The 19065-nt window shown below is 42.6% G+C and overlaps 1 protein-coding gene across 5 annotated transcripts in view; it reads right to left on the bottom strand.

Moving 5' to 3' along the window:
* Positions 1 to 19065, bottom strand: part of LOC112215312 (guanine nucleotide-binding protein G(olf) subunit alpha-like) — a 77807-nt gene that overhangs the window by 42023 nt on the left and 16719 nt on the right. For all 5 annotated transcript variants that reach the window (XM_042298761.1, XM_042298762.1, XM_042298763.1 and 2 more), the window contains exon 5: positions 14064 to 14161. In XM_042298761.1, the coding sequence (XP_042154695.1) occupies positions 14064 to 14161 (98 nt within the window). The remainder of the gene's footprint in view (positions 1 to 14063; positions 14162 to 19065) is intronic.

Below are 19065 nucleotides of genomic sequence, written 5' to 3'. Positions count from 1 at the left end.
GTGTATGTAAGTAGTACAGTCTATGAGTGTGTGTGTACAGTATGCATGTATGTACACATGTATGTGTGTGTGTGTGCTGAAAGACCCATGTACTACTACAGTACCTAGTATGTGTGTTCTGTGTGTGTGTGTTAAATGTGTATGTGTGCAGACCACCTCTCTGTGTGTGTGTGTGTGTGTGTGTGCCTGACCTTCCTTTGTCTACAGCCTATTGGTGGGTTCCTCCCTTTGATTTGGCCACACAGCCACGTGACCCTGCAGCCAGCCTGTGCTCTGCAACTCCGCACTGCTAAAAATAGCTCCAGCTCGCCCCAGCTCCACAGCTCGTTTACATAAGCTCTGAGGAGCTGGGGGGGGGAAGAGACCCCGAGGAGAGGAGGGGGATGAGAAAGAGGAGGAGTAGTGGACAGAACTCCACAGGCGCTGGCTGGGGCCTAAAATACAGCGCTGCTGCCAGCTGTTCTGCTCTCCAGCTGTTCCTGCATATTCTCTCTCTCTCTCTCTCCTGATGCACGCATGCGCACAGACGGAAACAGAAACACGTACACAAACACACTCAGAGAAGCAGACAGGCACAGATACGCATGTACACACATAGATACTGAATGAGTCACAGAGTAGTCATCTCCAAGTCTGTCTTCATGGTGTTATGGTCCTAATCTGTCCTATGATACGGTCCTAATCTGTCCTATGCTACGGTCCTAATCTGTCCTATGCTACGGTCCCAATCTGTCCTATGATACGGTCCCAATCTGTCCTATGATACGGTCCCAATCTGTCCAATGATACGGTCCTAATCTGTCCTATGCTACGGTCCTAATCTGTCCTATGATACGGTCCTAATCTGTCCTATGCTACGGTCCTAATCTGTCCTATGCTACGGTCCCAATCTGTCCTATGATACGGTCCCAATCTGTCCTATGATACGGTCCCAATCTGTCCAATGATACGGTCCCGATCTGTCCTATGATACGGTCCCAATCTGTCCTATGATACGGTCCTAATCTGTCCTATGCTACGGTCCTAATGTGTCTTTATGGTGCGGTCCTAATCTGTCCTATACTACGGTCCTAATCTGTCCTATGATACAGTCCCAATCTGTCCTATGATACGGTCCCAATCTGTCCTATGATACGGTCCTAATCTGTCCTTATGCTACGGTCCTAATGTGTCTTTATGGTGCGGTCCTAATCTGTCCTATGATACGGTCCTAATCTGTCCTATGCTACGGTCCTAATCTGTCCCATGCTACGGTCCTAATCTGTCCCATGCTACGGTCCTAATCTGTCCTAATCTGTCTTTATGGTGCTATGCTATGCTCCTAATCTGTCTTTATGGTGCTATGCTATGCTCCTAATCTGTCTTTATGGTGCTATGCTATGCTCCTAATCTGTCTTTATGGTGCTATGATCCTAATCTGTCTTTATGGTGCAATACTATGCTCCTAATCTGTCATTATTGTGCTATGCTCCTAATCTGTCTTTATGGTGCAATACTATGCTCCTAATCTGTCTTTATGGTGCTATGATCCTAATCTGTCTTTATGGTGCTATGATCCTAATCTGTCTTTGTGGTGCTATGATCCTAATCTGTCTTTATGGTGTTATGATCCTAATCTGTCTTTATGGTCATATGCTATGCTCCTAATCTGTCTTTATGGTCCTAATCTGTCTTTATGGTGATATGCTATGGTCCTCTGCCTCCAAATCACACACCACTAATGTACCAATAAACTGTCAGTGTCTACCAATCAACCAACTAGCTTGTATCGTGCCTGGAGTAAATTATGTTGGCATACACTGTACAAAACTGACAAACTGACACAGTAAGCATTGTGTGGTTGGCCGAAGTGTTAAACTGTGAATAGCTAGACTAGACATTGAATCAATCCTTAGAGATAGCATTGACTTTACCAGAGACTGCTACCGACACAGTTGTTGACTAACTTTGCATGAATGAGAATTAGTGCGTCAGATTAGTGGTAACATAGTGTATGAAGTAGAGAGGGCCATATCATGTATATCATTAAACACAGAGTATCATTTGTGTATACCTGTATAGCAGGGGTAGAAACTAGATTCAGCCACGGGACAATTTTTGTTATAATAATTTGTACACTACAAATTGACCACAACTAAACCCCAAAATAGACTGTATTTCAAAATAACAATAATTTTATATCTTGACTATATTGAGACACGATCATGTCTCGTTTTATTCGTGGGAATACTTGGGAACAGATTTTCTAAATTAAAACACACTTTTAGCTGACATTTTGTGATTTTTACCCAATGGTGAAATGCTATGGTCCTATGCTACGGTCCTATGCTATGGTCCTATGCTGTGGTCCTATGCTGCGGTCCTATGCTGCGGTCCTATGCTGCGGTCCTAATCTCTTATTTTTTTCCTATTCAAATTTTGCACACAAATTTGTTTACATCTTTGTTAGTGAGCATTTCTCCTTTGTCAAGATAATCCATCCACATGTACAGGTGTGGCATATCAAGAAGCTGATTAAACACCATGATCATTACACAGGTGCACCTTGTGCTGGGGGCAATAAAAGGCCACTCTAAAATGTGCAGTTTTGTCACACAACACAATGCCACAGATGTTTCAAGTTTTTAGGGATTGTGCAACTGGCATGCTGACTGCAGGAATGTCCACCAGAGCGGTTGCCAGAGAATTTATTGTTAATTTCTCTACCATAAGCCACCTCCAAAGTCGTTTTGGAGAATTTGGCAGTAAGTCCAACCGGCCTCACAACCTCAGACCACGTGTAACCACGCCAGCCTAGGACCTCCACATCCGGCTTCTTCACCTGTGAGATCGTCTGAGACCAGCCACCTGGACAGTTGATGAAACTGAGGAGCATTTCTGTCTGTAATAAAGCCCTTTTGTGGGGAAAAACATATTCTGATTGTCTGGGCCTGGCTCCCCAGTGTGTGGACCTATGGCCTCCCGGGCCCATCCATGGCTTTGCCCCTTCCCAGATATTCATAGGGTATAACACATTTATTTCAATTGACTGATTTCCTTAAATGAACTGTAACTCAGTGAAATCGTTGAAATTGTTCCATGTTGAGTTTATATTTTTGTTCAGATTATTTTGTATATAATGAATGTAAACTTCATGTAAACTCCTCTGAGAATATTCTGTCTCTAAATGTTGTCCATCACTAGCAGCATCATATCACCAAGTAAAATTCTGAGTACAGTATGTGTAAATGTACTTGTTGATTCTGATTCCAGGCCATATTGGAGGGTGTGCACCTCACTCTGCCCAAAGAAGTGATCAAAAAAGAAAAATGATAAAGTTACAAAATCGGGATATTATTCTGGATAATATAGGGTATTGTATCGTTATTGTTGCACTAGTTGGCTGTAACTGCACCAAAACTCCAGTATTTTCCCTTCATAGTCTGTGCTCCATCTTCTTTTTAAAGCGAGCCAATTATTATTTATTCGTTTAACTTTTATTTCCATGACTGATAAATTAAAAAAAACATGTTTTCTCATGGCTGTCTCTTGCAGACATATGGTGAGCAATATTTGGAACATCGAATCTCAATACATATCGTATCGGCACCAAAGTATTGTAATAATATTGTATTATGCGGTCCCTGGCAATTCCCCGCCCAGAGTGGGTGAAAATGCACTTTGGTGATGAAATTTCCCTTCCTTATGTTATAAAATACATTTCACCATTGGCTCATTCATCCCCCTTCCTCTCCCCTGTAACTATTCCCCAGGTCGTTGCTGTAAATGAGAATGAGTTCTGTCAACTTACCTGGTAAAATAAGGGTAAAATAAAAATAAAAATGTTAGAAATTAATGTCACCAAGACAAATATGATTCTTCATGTTCTGAACAGTTCAGTGGGGTCTTTCTCTAACATATCATTCATTAATAAAGCCTGGGGTTGGGTTTATCATAAGCTAACATATCATTCATTAATAAAGCCTGGGGTTGGGTTTATCATAAGCTAACATATCATTCATTAATAAAGCCTGGGGTTGGGTTTATCATAAGCTAACATATCATTCAGTAATAAAGCCTGGGGTTGGGTTTATCATAAGCTAACATATCATTCAGTAATAAAGCCTGGGGTTGGGTTTATCATAAGCTAACATATCATTCATTAATAAAGCCTGGGGTTGGGTTTATCATAAGCTAACATATCATTCAGCAATAAGGCCTGGGGTTGGGTTTATCATAAGCTAACATATCATTCAGCAATAAAGCCTGGGGTTGGGTTTATCATAAGCTAACATATCATTCATTAATAAAGCCTGGGGTTGGGTTTATCATAAGCTAACATATCATTCATTAATAAAGCCTGGGGTTGGGTTTATCATAAGCTAACATATCATTCATTAATAAAGCCTGGGGTTGGGTTTATCATAAGCTAACATATCATTCATTAATAAAGCCTGGGGTTGGGTTTATCATAAGCTAACATATCATTCATGAATAAAGCCTGGGGTTGGGTTTATCATAAGCTAACATATCATTCAGTAATAAAGCCTGGGGTTGGGTTTATCATAAGCTAACATATCATTCAGTAATAAAGCCTGGGGTTGGGTTTATACTAAGCTAACATATCATTCAGTAATAAAGCCTGGGGTTGGGTTTATACTAAACTGACATATGGAATTGTTTTAAGATGTTTTAAGACATACCATGGATCTTTTAGCCATTTGATTTTTAATTTTAAGACCCCTGTAGGTTAATATATATATAATTCAATAGAAACACATTGATTAACAGACTCATACATGGAAAAACAGTTAGTCCAAAAATAAATCAAAAGGAAGTTTGTTTTGAAGAGTCTGTCCTAAATCTGAGATATATACGAAAGATCAGAAAAAAATATTTTGTGGAATTATCCCTACACCTTTGATGTGGAAATGCCCAATTCACCAGGTTACCTTCCCGTGACACTTAGAGATCATAGAGCAAAACGGAGAACACCATCGTGTTTAGAGGCCGCCTGACTTTGATTTTTCAATGCCGATGCTGATTATCGGAGGACCAAAAAAAAGCCGATACCGATTAAATCGTCCGATTTTTAAAATGTATTTGTAATAATGACAATTACAACAATACTGAATGAACACTTATTTTAACTTAATATAATACATCAATAAAATCAATTTAGCCTCAAATAAATAATGAAACATGTTAAATTTGGTTTAAATAATGCAAAAACAAAGTGTTGGAGAAGAAAGTAAAAGTGCAATATGTGCCATGTAAGAAAGCTAACGTTTAAGTTCCTTGCTCAGAACATGAGAATATATGAAAGCTGGTGGTTCCTTTTAACATGAGTCTTCAATATTCCCAGGTAAGAAGTTTTAGGTTGTAGTTATTATAGGAATTATAGGACTATTTCTCTCTATACCATTTGTATTTCATTAACCTTTGACTATTGGATGTTCTTACAGGCACTTTAGTATTGCCAGTGTAACAGTAAAGCTTCCGTCCCTCTCCTCGCTCCTCCCTGGGCTCGAACCAGGAACACAACGACAACAGCCACCCTCAAAGCAGTGTTACCCATGCAGAGCAAGGGGAACAACTACTCCAAGTCTCAGAGCGAGTGACGTTTGAAACGCTATTAGCGTGCACCCCGCTAACTAGCAAGCCATTTCACATTGGTTACACCAGCCTCATCTCGGGAGTTGATAGACTTGAAGTCATAAACAGCGCAATGCTTGACGCACAACAAAGAGCTGCTGGCAAAACGCACGAAAGTACTGTTTGAATGAATGCTTACGAGCCTGCTGCTGCCTACCACCGCTCAGTCAGACTGCTCTATCGAATCATAGACTTAGTTATAACATACTAACACACAGAAAAACAAGCCTTAGGTCATTAATATTGTCGAATCCGGAAACTATCATCTCGAAAACAATACTGTTCGTATTTTATCTAAGGGGTGGCATCCATTTGTCTAAATATTCCTGTTACATTGCACAACTTTCAATGTTATGTCATAATTACGTAAAATTCTGGCAAATTAGGTGGCCCAAACGGTTACATATACACTGACATTGCGTGCAATGAACGCAAGAGAAGTGACACAATTTCAACTGGTTAATACTGCCTGCTAACCTGGATTTCTTTTAGCTAAATATGCAGGTTTAAAAATATAGACTTCTGTGTATTGATTTTAAGAAAGGCATTGGTGTTTATGGTTAGGTACACATTGGAGCAACGATACGCACCGCATCGATTATATGCAAAGCAGGACGCGCTAGATAAGCTAGTAATATCATCAACCATGTGTAGTTAACTAGTGATTATGATTGATTGATTGTTTTTTTATAAGATAAGTTTAATGCTAGCTAGCAACATACCTTGGCTTACTGCATTCGCATAACAGGCAGACTCCTCGTGGAGTGCAATGTAATCAGGTGGTTAGAGCGTTGGACTAGTTAACTGTAAGGTTGCAAGATTGAATCCCCCGAGCTGACAAGGTGAAAATCTGTCGTTCTGCCCCTGAACGAGGCAGTTAACCCACTGTTCCTAGGCCGTCATTGAAAATAAGAATGTGTTCTTAACTGACTTGCCTAGTTAAATAAAGATTAAATAAAGGTGTAAAAAAAATAATAATAATTCCAAATCGGTGTCCAAAATACCGATTGTTAAGAAAACTCGGCCATTCCGATTAATCGGTCGACCTCTAATCGTGTTTGTGAGTGTTTCATCTTGTCATAGAGGGGTCAGATTATTTTGTAGCCCAAATGGACGTGAAATATGTTTTTGTGAGAAGATCGATTTCCGGGATGTCTCCTAGTCTGACAAACAGAGCTGTAGCTCTGCCAACTTCCACTGCAGATGCGGAAGGCCAACATCGGCAGATTGAGATGCAGCCCATGCAAAACAATAGATATCTCTAACTTAAAACAGACAGATATGCTAAATCTAAAATCTACTTTATATGTATCTTACCTCTATATTGTTTTATGTCCTCTGGATTCGAGAAGAAAGATGAGTTCAACGGTGAGCCTGTCAGTTAGCATCAACTCTCACAGCATCCAGCCTAGCTGACTTAATGCTATTTTCCTGATTTTTTTACCACTTTTTTTCCCCCTCTGGCCTCCATTGATTTAGTCACCCTAATTCTAGCCATCCTACAAGGGAAAAACTCCAATAACCTTTGAACGGATTATGATAGAGACATGAGGTTTAGAACATTAGTTTTTCATAGAGTAGTATCTACATAATTACCTACATTTTACCCATTGGTCAAAATATGTGTTTTTGATTGGACCCCCTACAGATTGTACCATTTATACTGGGTCACAGAATACTTCATTATCATGATATTGTCATTTTTATGTATTTAACTGTATGCCCAGTATATGTGGCTCATGCAGGAGTCAGAACCACCCTAGTGTTGCAAGCACCAGGGTCCAACCACAGAATTAAATAGAACTAACAACTGCAATGGTCATCAAAACAAGACAGGCCATATAAGGGCAATAAGACATTATGCAGTATATGCTGTTTAGCAAGATGCTTTTATCCAAAGCTATTTACAGTCACACGTGCACACAGTTTCTATGTATGGGTGGTCCTGGGAAACGAACCAACTATCCTGGCATTGGAAGCGTCACGCTCTACAAACTGATCTACAGAGGACCTCCGGTGGCCAGGCTACACACTTGACCCCGGGTGCTCCTCGTTGTATAATCTGGAAGAAATCCAGCACAACGGCAGAACCACATGAACACTACATATTTAAGATCTTAATTTGAGCAAGCTTTCTGCAACAACAGGATGATCAAATTAAGATAAGGCATCTGTATCATAGAACAATGACACAGTGTGTGGTTGAATTCAACTGTACTGAGTAATTTGGCTGCATTGAACAATCTTCTAGGAAGCCCTTGTATGGCAAATGTACATAGGAAGTCCTGATATTCCTGAATTCATTGACATAACTGGTGAACGCCACACCTCAATCAGAACATTAATTGATCTCAAATTGAAATCTCAATACCAGTTTTTCAGGGTATACGCGTTCAGCCAAAGCCCATTCCAAAAGCACCAGAGTTGGTGACATGCTCCGGTACTTTGGCGACTAGTACGTTTTTTTTTTTTTTTAAACCTCCCGTTTTGGGCTGGATGTCTAAATGTGTAGGTCATACAGGCGTAATCTATAAGCAGAATAACGTTTTTACAGATCTAAGATCTTAATTTAAGCCAGTTTGATACAGCAGGAAAATATTCCTGCAGCAACAGGAATTATTATGTAGATTTAATAATGGACATTTGTGTAGGGCTGATACATTTTTTCAAGTCTGAAATGCCAAAAGTGCCATTTCCCTTACATTTTCCCTGAGTAGGCCAGCCCTCGAGTAGGCCAGCAATTCGAGTAGGCCAGCAATTCGAGTTTCAGCCAATGGGCTTCAGCCCCTTGCCATTTGAGTCACAGCTAGCAAGACCCACACAGCAGAGTAAGAGAGCAATGACGTGGTGCACATACAGTGGGGCAAAAAAGTATTTAGTCAGCCACCAATTGTGCAAGTTCTCCCACTTAAAAAGATGAGAGAGGCCTGTAATTTTCATCATAGGTACACTTCAACTATGACAAACAAAATGAGGGGGAAAAAACCCAGAAAATCACATTGTAGGATTTTTAATGAATTTATTTGCAAATTATGCCCCACTGTATGTGATGTAGTACGCAATTTTAGGGGACCACTTTTGGCTCATGAGCACTACTTTCAGAACTACTGGCTAAAAGGTATACAAGAGTCCCGGATAATATCTTTAAAGCTAGAACCCTTAATGGTCAAACTGCCACATCCGTTTGCAATATTACAACAAAGACGTTACTGCAAACAACAGTGCTTTTCCCCCATGACATCACTGATAGAACAGAATATGTACTGCTTCGTCAACAAAACAAAAACACTAACGTTCATTGGGCGGACAGTGGCGCAGTTTGAAATACGGCTGAGACAGAAACGTAAACTAAAGGCTGCTTACAATCTGGTTTGGGCAGGGGGAAACGGTACACTTGGGAGTCTCCACATAGGACCATCTAGATTAACTAGGGCTGGCCTGGAGAGGGAGTGCAGGGTTTGTGTACACACAATGCTCTCCCCAGCTAGAAACAGAACAGGCAAGCCAGAACAGGGCACCTATTGTGCTCCCACAGGACTATATTAAGGCCTTATCAGCCTGCAACATCAACAGTGTCCTCTGCTTCCTACTGCCTACTGAGCAAACAACCAGGATCTGCAACTAGCGCACACAGCTTTAGCATGCTAATGAGCACACACAAACAACACACACACACACACACACACACACACACACACACACACACACACACACCAGGATCTACAGCTTTAGCATGCTAATGCTAATGAGCACACACACACACCACTGTGCTAAGCTAATGATGACGTCTATTGTGCTAACACTTACCATGCTAGCGCTAATGTTTTGGAGGTGGTAGCTATCAAATACATGACCACATGAGTAGGGAAAGTGGGACACCTAGTCAGTTGTACAACTGAATGCCTTCAACTGAAATGTGTCTTCCTCATTTAACCCTGCCCCTCTGAATCAGAGAGGTTCGGGGAGCTGCCTTAATCAACATCCACGTCTTCGGGGCCCAGGGAACAGTGGGTTAACTGCCTTGCTCAGGAGCAGAACAACAGATTTTTACCTTGGCAGTTCGGGGATTCGATCCAGCATCCTTTCGGTCACTGGCCCAACGTTTTAACCACTAAGCTACCAGTATCAGTGACACAGCCGACAGGAGTTACCGTGTAGCTTTGAGAGTACAACATATAGTTATTATGTGTATACAGGGGCGCAACTTTGGTTTTAGAAGTGGGAGGGCGGCAATATTCTTATTCCCCCCCAAGTCAGATAAACACTCCAAACAGCCTACCCGACCGCTCAGAGGCGTTAGCTAGGTCCTAAATCACATCGTTGCCTCGTTCTGTATCGCATTCCAATGATAAAACTAGGGGGACAAAAATGCAATTTCAGAATGTGTCGTCCCCCCCCAAAATTCAAACGTTAAGTCACAGGTTGAAGGCATCCATTTTGACGGGCTTAAATCATTGGAGTTTTGTATATCAGGATGAAGTAGCCTGAAGCCGAGATTACCTGTCAAGGGAGGAATTCTTGAGTACTAGTATGATCTCAGTTACTGAAACGTACAGCAAGCTAGGGGATAAACTCCATGGTACACAAAGGGAAGTGCATCTAGATGCTAGCTCTCAAGCTACGGCACAGTATTGTATATAAAACTAGACGAATGTCAGAATCTTTGGTATGGTTGTTGTTGGCAAGTTAAAATGTTGGACTTTTAATAGTATATTTTTTAATAGTGTAATATACCCACAACTGACTGTTTTGTATTGATACAGGATGCTACAAGTACAAAGTAAAGTTGACACTTTACTTTAGAACAAGTTGAGTCAAACTCTGGACAAAACACTAATGAGTAAACAAAGTGGAATGAAACAAAGGAGCCATTCCATGACATTTATGGGCTTTTCCAAACAACGATGCTTCATTGCATGGCCCAAAGGCTCCAACGGACTAGGCAATGGAACAGAACATTGAAATCAATTCAAATGCTGAAAATGGATCTACCCCTCCTCCCAAAACAGCCCTACATGTACAATATACAGTCGGTATTGACTGGCTTATAGGATTGTGGAACGTCAATATGGGCATCCTCTTTGACACAAGCACTTGGATCGGCCTATAATCATTTTGCGTTTCAATTGGGGCTGGAGAGATGGCAGCAGCTAACTGAACAAGGGGGTGCTAGCGAGCACTGATTGCTCAGCAGTTTCCATTGCTTTACACGTTCATTGGAGGACCTAAGAATAGCACCACGTAGATGCTGGTTCTGATGATGGCTCTGAACCAGCCACCAATGGACAATCACGACTTAAAGACACAGCAATATGACATCATCAAAACAGAGGGGCGACTTCCTGCTTACCGACATCAGAATTTAAGCAGCCAATAGTGGCAGCCTTGGCAGAGTAGACGTTTGTCTACCAGCTGTGTACAATGACATCATATCGCGGAATCTACCTTTAAGGCGAAACAAAGTGAGCAGACTAGAAAGAACACGTTATCATGCTAGCTACGGCTAAATTGACAGGAACAGAGGTTGAAATGCGCTGTCATGCTAACTTAGAGCTAAGCGTCAGTTATGGGCCCTGACAGATAACAGTTTCCTCCTCCTAGCCCCAACGGGTGTCACTTTGTTTCAGTATACAGAAGGCAGAGATATTGTCAATGGAAACGAGATAGAGCTGTTAAACATGGATACAGTGGAGCTACTGTGCGTCATGGCATTGAGCGATGTGTGAATGCGCGCACGCACACACACACACACACACACACACACACACACACACAGTTAGCCAGAACAAACACTAGACGGGTGTGTGTCTGCCTTCTGTAAGCCTCAGCATAATGTGTGTCTTCCTAGGAGAGGAACAACAAGGGTGTCTGACGTCACATTTCATGCCACTCCAATCCAAACACCTCACAGCCACGTTCTGACTGACTGGAGATCAGAAAAGGGACAACTTGTGTGTATTTCATGGTCACAGAACTTGCCGGTGGTATAAAACCCTGCTTCACACCGAAGAGGGGAGCACAATCAGAGACTAGAACTCGGCCAGCAAGCCAAGTGGTGTCTGGAGTGCTCCTCTTAAACAAAAGCTATGGAAATCATAACCTTGAGTCACATATTGTCTACTCTCATTCAAGCACATCGTCGACAACATGTTGCACTGTATGTACAGGAAGTTAAGGCTTGGTCGCAAATGGGTCTTCCAAATGGACAATGACTCCAAGCATACTTCCAAAGTTGTGGCAAAATGGCATAAGGACAACAAAGTCAAGATATTGGAGTGGCCATCACAAAGCCCAGACCCCAATCCTACAGAAAATGTGAGGCCAGAACTGAAAAAGAAGGTGCCAGGAAGGAGGCCTACAAACCTGACTCAGTTACACCAACTCTGTCAGGAGGAATGGGCCAAAATTCACCCAACATATTGTGGGAAGCTTGTGGAAGGCTACCCAAAACATCTGACCCAAGTTAAACAATTTAAAGGCAATGTTACCAAATACTAATTGAGTGTATGTAAACTTCTGACCAACTGGGAACGTGATGAAAAAATAAAAGCTGAAATAAATCACTCTTTACTATTATTCTGACATTTCACATTCTTAAAATAAAGTGGTGATCCTAACTGACCTAAGACAGGGAATACTTACTAGGACAAAATGTCAGGAATTGTGAAAAACTGAGTTTAAATGTATTTAGCTAAGGTGTATGTAAACTTCCGACTTCAACTGTATATTATTTCATAATTTTGATGTCTTCACTATTATTCTACAACATAGAAAATAGTACAAATAAATGAAAACCCTTGAATGAGTAGGTGTGTCAAAACTTTTGACTGGTACTGTGTGTATATATATATATATATATACACATTCATACACACACAAATAGCCAAAACATGATGTGCCATTAAACTCCCTGAAGAGCACCTCTGAGGACTTGGAAGACTTTGTCAGAGCTCCATGGGTGATTATATGAGGTCTAAAAGGCCAATCAGAATGCCCAGGGCACATGAGGAGAGTCAACGGAGACGCACCATTGGTTGAGAGAGCAACCAGGGCTGTGATGGGATGGAAATTGCCTCTCAGAGGGAATCCACCTTTCATTAACGAGGAAGCTTGAGTAACACACAATGAATATCCTTACACGTAAAACAACCGGACTGGCTTAATTAAGGTACTTTCATCAACCTCTCCACTGGATTCTTCCAACAGGGTCACCTGTTACTTGGGGATGAGTAGTTATGCAGAACAATACATGTGTGCCTGCGTGTGTTTTCTTCACGCACCGCTAACCAGAAAAATTATATTGGGGTGGTATGAATTTCAGTCGGTAATTTCCAGCACCCTGAGATGGAACACAAACATTGTCATTTGGACCAAGCCTCTAAGCGATCCACATGTTAAACCCCAGGTAGCGCTACCTTCCTGGGGGACATCAATGTGACTGGGTGAAATAGCCTGAAAGAACAGTTACCTCAGTGGAGGGTAAAAGACACGTGTTGTGAACAACGCTAAAAGCCCTCTCCTCTCTTCACCGGTAGCGTGCGTCTCAAAATACGGTTTTAAGGGTACTATCACAACTGTGCGTGTCTTTTGGTCGTCACAACAGCGCACCTGGCACGTGGGCTTCTGGGGGTTCGGGTTAGCAGACTGCGAGACACGCAACGTCAGTGGAGAGATGGAGAGTCCACAGGGATGGGGGGAGAGAGGGATATAGGAGAAAAGAGGGATGGGGGAGAGAGGTATATAGGAGGAAAGAGGGATGGGGAGAGGTATATAGGAGGAAAGAGGGATGGGGAGAGGTATATAGGAGGAAAGAGGGATGGAGAGAGGTATATAGGAGGAAAGAGGGATGGAGAGAGGTATATAGGAGGAAAGAGGGATGGAGAGAGGTATATAGGAGGAAAGAGGGATGGGGAGAGAGGTATATAGGAGGAAAGAGGGATGGGGAGAGAGGTATATAGGAGGAAAGAGGGATGGGGAGAGAGGTATATAGGAGGAAAGAGGGATGGGGAGAGAGGTATATAGGAGGAAAGAGGGATGGGGAGAGAGGTATATAGGAGGAAAGAGGGATGGGGAGAGGTATATAGGAGGAAAGAGGGATGGGGAGAGAGGTATATAGGAGGAAAGAGGGAAGGATGGAGTTTGAGAAAGAGGGAGGAATGGAAAGAGAAAGATGGATGGGGAGGGAGGGAGGTATAGGAATGGAAAGAGGGATGGGGAGGGAGGTATAGGAATGGAAAGGGGAATGGAGAGCGATAAAGGAATAGGACAGAGGGAGAAAATGGACAGGGAGGAAGAGAGAAGGGTGGAGAGGGGCGTTGGGGAGAGAAGGGTAGAGAGGAGAAAGGGGAATGGGAAAAGAATGGTGAGAGTGGAAGAGAGAGATGGGGAGGAAGGGAGGGCACGAGGGTTGGGGCCCAGGGGGTACTCACTACTGTGCGCAGTCGATGAGCTGGTACTCGTTGGAGCGCTCGAAGCAAGCCTTCACGCCTTCATCGTCCCACAGCTGTTTGGCATGCTCAAAGAACTCCTGTTGTTCATATGAGAGAGAGAGAGAGAGAGAGAGAGAGAGAGAGAGAGAGAGAGAGAGAGAGAGAGAGAGAGAGAGAGAGAGAGAGAGAGAGAGAGAGAGACGGGGTTAGGAGAAGGAGAGACACGTGACAGCTCAGGGAGCACGGCGTCTTCAACAGGAGCTTTGGTTTCAGACAAGAGAGACAACCTGTCATCATGTTGGCTTTGCTGTACAGTTGCATGATAGATGAAAGTACATTTGATGTGAGTGTCCTCTGTAGCAGCATGGTAGATAATCATTGTACATTACTCAGGTGGTGCAGCGGGTGAACAGACTGGTCCTATAGGATGAGAAGTACAACTACGGTGGAAAACGGCTGTTTTCACGACGTCAACACAAAAAAACAAGAATAAGGGGAAGGGGAATTATACCCTTCCCTGAGAATGAACATCCCCATAATTACCTATTCAATGATAGACTGCTCTTCCACTCACTTGCCTGTGTAGTGGAGGAGGGTGGGAAGGGGACTTGTTTCATATGAGGTCCGGGCTAATCTAACATCTAACAGTGTTGTCTTCTAGACAGTCACAGACACACCAATATAAAGGTTAACTTTAAAAAGCCCAACTGAGAAAGACATGACAATATAAAGCTGAACGTTTAGGGACCAACCAGCACTAAAATCCAAAATATTTTTTGGGGATGCAACACAAAACACACTGTTTGCCGTCTTCTGCCTCAGAAGTATACCAATGGGAAAGAGAGAGGGAGGGAGGGACGAGTGGAGGCAGGAAGGCGAAGAGAGAAGAGAGGGAGTGAGGTTCTGAGAAAGAGAAGACTTGTTTTCCCACCCGCTTGTTCCTTAGAGAGCCGAGAGCTGGGTTTACAATAATTAGTCCCCCGGTGGGGTCATCGCATAATAACCACAATACAGGCAAACAAATGGCAACAGAGATGCAAAACAAACTCGGATGCTAAAGTCGCTAACGCCGATGCAACAAGGCCTTGAGTGAAGTTTGAACAACCTTGTAAATGGCAGCTTGTTCACGATTTCAGCTAAACAGTCTGCGCTGAACTATTGCGCAGTATCGACTGTGAATCTATTGTCAAAAAAAAAAACGTGTCAACCATTTTCTAGAAACAAAAACACAGTAGGAGGCCATTTACTCATTTTGACAGTTTACTTTTTTACTTTCACACCTCAATTACTACCATCAGAAAAACAATTCCTCCACACACTGTAATGTGCAAAATATGCAAGATAGTTAATGGTAATAACCTACACCTCGAAACTACATCTTAATAAGCTTCACTTAACAGGTTTACTGTGAATGTCTCCCTTCACACACTGAAATCCAACTGTGTATATGAGCACAACCGCACCTCTCAGACTTCCTCTTTGCTCCCATTAGTTACAGGTGACATTTTGATGCACCGAGTCAGGATCTCTCTCCACATGCAAAGCAGAGTGCGTCTGCATGCCAGGGCAGTTTCCTGGCCAAGGCTGATGATCTCATCGCGAGAACAGGAAGTCGCTAAGCGGAGAGGAGGACACAGAGACAGTTCATCTGCCCGTATCAGCCCAGACGCTGCTGTACTGTGTGTTTACAGGGAGAATGGAGAAGATATGGGGATGTTGCTTTAACGTGTGCCATGTTACTACGTTACAATAACACTGAGCCAGGTCCTGTCGGTCTCATGACTGAGGAAAATCGGATGTTTTTCCCCCATATGAGTCATTACTTGCACTGTTGTCAACTCAACCTAAGACTGTCAGTATCACAGGGATTGCAATGAGGGTGCTCTAGAATGTTCTATAACGACTGACAAGCACACAGCCTATAATTTTCTACAATTTTGTCCCCCAAAAATTGGCTAAGAAAGTTAATTAATTGTGGAGTGCAAAAAGTCGAGGTACCCAGTCTACTGAAATCCACAATAATGTGAAATTCACAACTATGAACCAGTTTCAATTCCTGAAAAAAAAAACACTTGAGCAAAAAAAACTAAATAACTGTAGAGAACCTATGTACCCTATTTGACAGGCAGCCTATCACAGGGATGGGGAATGCTAAAGCAGCCCTGTGAGTCCCCACAGTCAAAACTCACAGGGCCCAACATTGAGCCCTGGGGAGCACCTGGTGACACAAAAACACATAAACAAAACACTGAAGCCCATTAGCTCTTCCATTTAACCAGCACGTCCTTTACTGAACCTAAGCCTTCATTAGTGATGTGGCGAAGAGAAAAAAAGAGTCATTAGCAGTTGGGTTAGAAACAACTAGCCCATGGGCCTGTGGCTAATGAAGTCCCTGGCTGCTTTTCGGGCATCCTCCAGTCCCTCCACACCACTACCAGTGCGATCACCTCAGATTCCCTGGGCACACTCACCCACCCCTGGGTATCATCGCTATCCCTTGTATACCCACCATTGGACCAGAGAGGGAGATTGTGCTAGGATACCGCTGTCTTTAGTGCCACAACACAGGGTCAATCTATGGCGGATGTGACTCTAGTCGTTAGGGCCACAGTTATGTCCAGGTGATGGGTGACATCACAGTCATGTAAAGGCCATGTTCAGGATGGTCTGATACCTGACCTAGAACACAAGGATGTTGTGGACGTTCAGCTCAAAACAACTGTGTGTGTGTGTGTGTGTGGGGAGGGAGGGAGGGAATTCTTCCTGTGTCTTCCGCAACACTGTTGTGTTATGGTAACCACAGACAAATGAAAAGACAAAGTTCTGGTGAGACGACATTCTCAGTCACGTGTAAAGAGTAATCAACTCACTCAATGAAGCCCTTTGGGTAGCCTGCCTGTCAGCTATGGTTTGCTGTCACTAAATGCTCCAGTGTTTCAGTTTGTGCATGTGGATACATATTCCATAAACCGTGAATGCAGCAATATCCACATTGTTATTCATGGTCATCCCTTTTTGAATACAATGGTTCATCAAGTTTATGAAAACAACATCAAACATGAAGTCCCATGAACGATCTCCTTGAAAGTATTTCGGCTTAGAAACCAAGTTGGCGAATACAATAAACCAAAGGATTCTTAGATATATTTTCCAATGCACACCTATGCACTAAGTAATTTTACAGAGCCTGCGTTTCTGGCCCAGGTATAGCTTTACTGTCATACATAAGGCTAGGATGAGTCATCAACAAAACTAATAGTTCTCGAACACACACACACACCATCAGACAAGATCGTCAGGGGAGACACAGTGCTGGTCACAACGCCAGTGAGGCGTGATCCTGCGTCTCTCAGCTACATCCTGTTACACTTCAAAACCTCCCTTCCTGTCAAACACACACAACCACACACAAAACCACACACACACAGCCACAACCTCACACACACACAACCACAAACACACTTTCTGGTCGAAAAACATAAGCAAATCTCAACTGTCTGACTGCCTGCCTGTCTGCCTGACTCCCTGCAAGTCTGTTTGTCTGTCTGACTGCCTGCCTGCCTGACTGTCTGTCTGTGCCATGCCATGCCGTAGAGTCGACTAATCTGGTCTAAATCTCTGCTGTTAGGAAATGGTGATGCAGCCCAGAGCAAATGAGCCCCAGACAAAGGATTCACAGAGAGAGATAGTGAAAGAGACAGAGAGAGATAGTGAAAGAGACAGAGAGAGATAGTGAAAGAGACAGAGAGAGATAGTGAAAGAGACAGAGAGAGATAGTGAAAGAGACAGAGAGAGATTGAGAAAGAGACAGAGAGAGATTGAGAAAGAGACAGAGAGAGATTGAGAAAGAGACAGAGAGAGATTGAGAAAGAGACAGAGAGAGATTGAGAAAGAGACAGAGAGAGATTGAGAAAGAGACAGAGAGAGATGAGAAAGAGACAGAGAGAGATGAAAGAGACAGAGAGAGATAGTGAAAGAGACAGAGAGAGATAGAAAGATTGAGAGAGAGACAGAGAGAAAGAGACAGAGAGAGATAGTGAAAGAGACAGAGAGAGATAGTGAAAGAGACAGAGAGAGATAGAGAAAGAGACAGAGAGAGATAGAGAAAGAGACAGAGAGAGATTGAGAAAGAGACAGAGAGAGATTGAGAAAGAGACAGAGAGAGATAGAGAAAGAGACAGAGAGAGATAGAGAAAGAGACAGAGAGAGATAGTGAAAGAGACAGAGAGAGATAGTGAAAGAGACAGAGAGAGATAGTGAAAGAACAAGTGAGACAAGAGAGTAAGAAAGAAAAAAGAAAGAAAGAAAATCTGGTTCTGTTACCAATTCTGCTGTATTATTTTGCCACTGGCTGACAAAGAGAAGAATGGATCTGAATGTATTGAAATCCCAGCCTGACAATAAACACCCCACAAACATGTCACACGGCATTTCAGGGAACCTTCTTAGAACTAAAACAGATAAATATCGGATTCATCTGCAATTATCAATGGTCTATTTTGGTTTAAGGATGTTTGGGTGGGGGAGACAGTTACACAGTAGTATTCAGTGTCTTCAGCAAGCATTACAAAACATCATTGCGGAGGTCTGTCTGAAGGGCGGGCTTATCCAGACAAGACTGGAGGTCTGCAACTCAAATTATAATTTTTACATGTTTTATTTTATTTATCTAGGCAAGTCAGTTAAGAACTAATTCTTATTTACAATGACAGCCTAGGAACAATGAGAACGACAGATTTTTACCTTGTCAGCTCGGGGATTCGATCCTTTCGGTTACTGGCCCAATGCTCTAACCACTAGGCTCCCTGCTTCCCCATTAAATTTTGATTAAAAAGCCTAATCGGTCTTCATCTTGCTATCAACAGCCTACTAACTAAAACATATGACTGATCTCACTTTGTTTACAAATGCTATGTATGCTATGCCGGACCAAAATGAAGTCACAGAGAGCCAGACTACTCCATACTGCAGTGTATGGTGTTAATCCCGTCCACTATCCAAC

Source organism: Oncorhynchus tshawytscha, linkage group LG16, assembly GCF_018296145.1.
Source record: "Oncorhynchus tshawytscha isolate Ot180627B linkage group LG16, Otsh_v2.0, whole genome shotgun sequence".
Classification (NCBI taxonomy): domain Eukaryota; kingdom Metazoa; phylum Chordata; class Actinopteri; order Salmoniformes; family Salmonidae; genus Oncorhynchus; species Oncorhynchus tshawytscha.
Note: the sequence above shows the minus strand (reverse complement) of the source record. Positions and strands in the feature narration are given on the sequence as shown.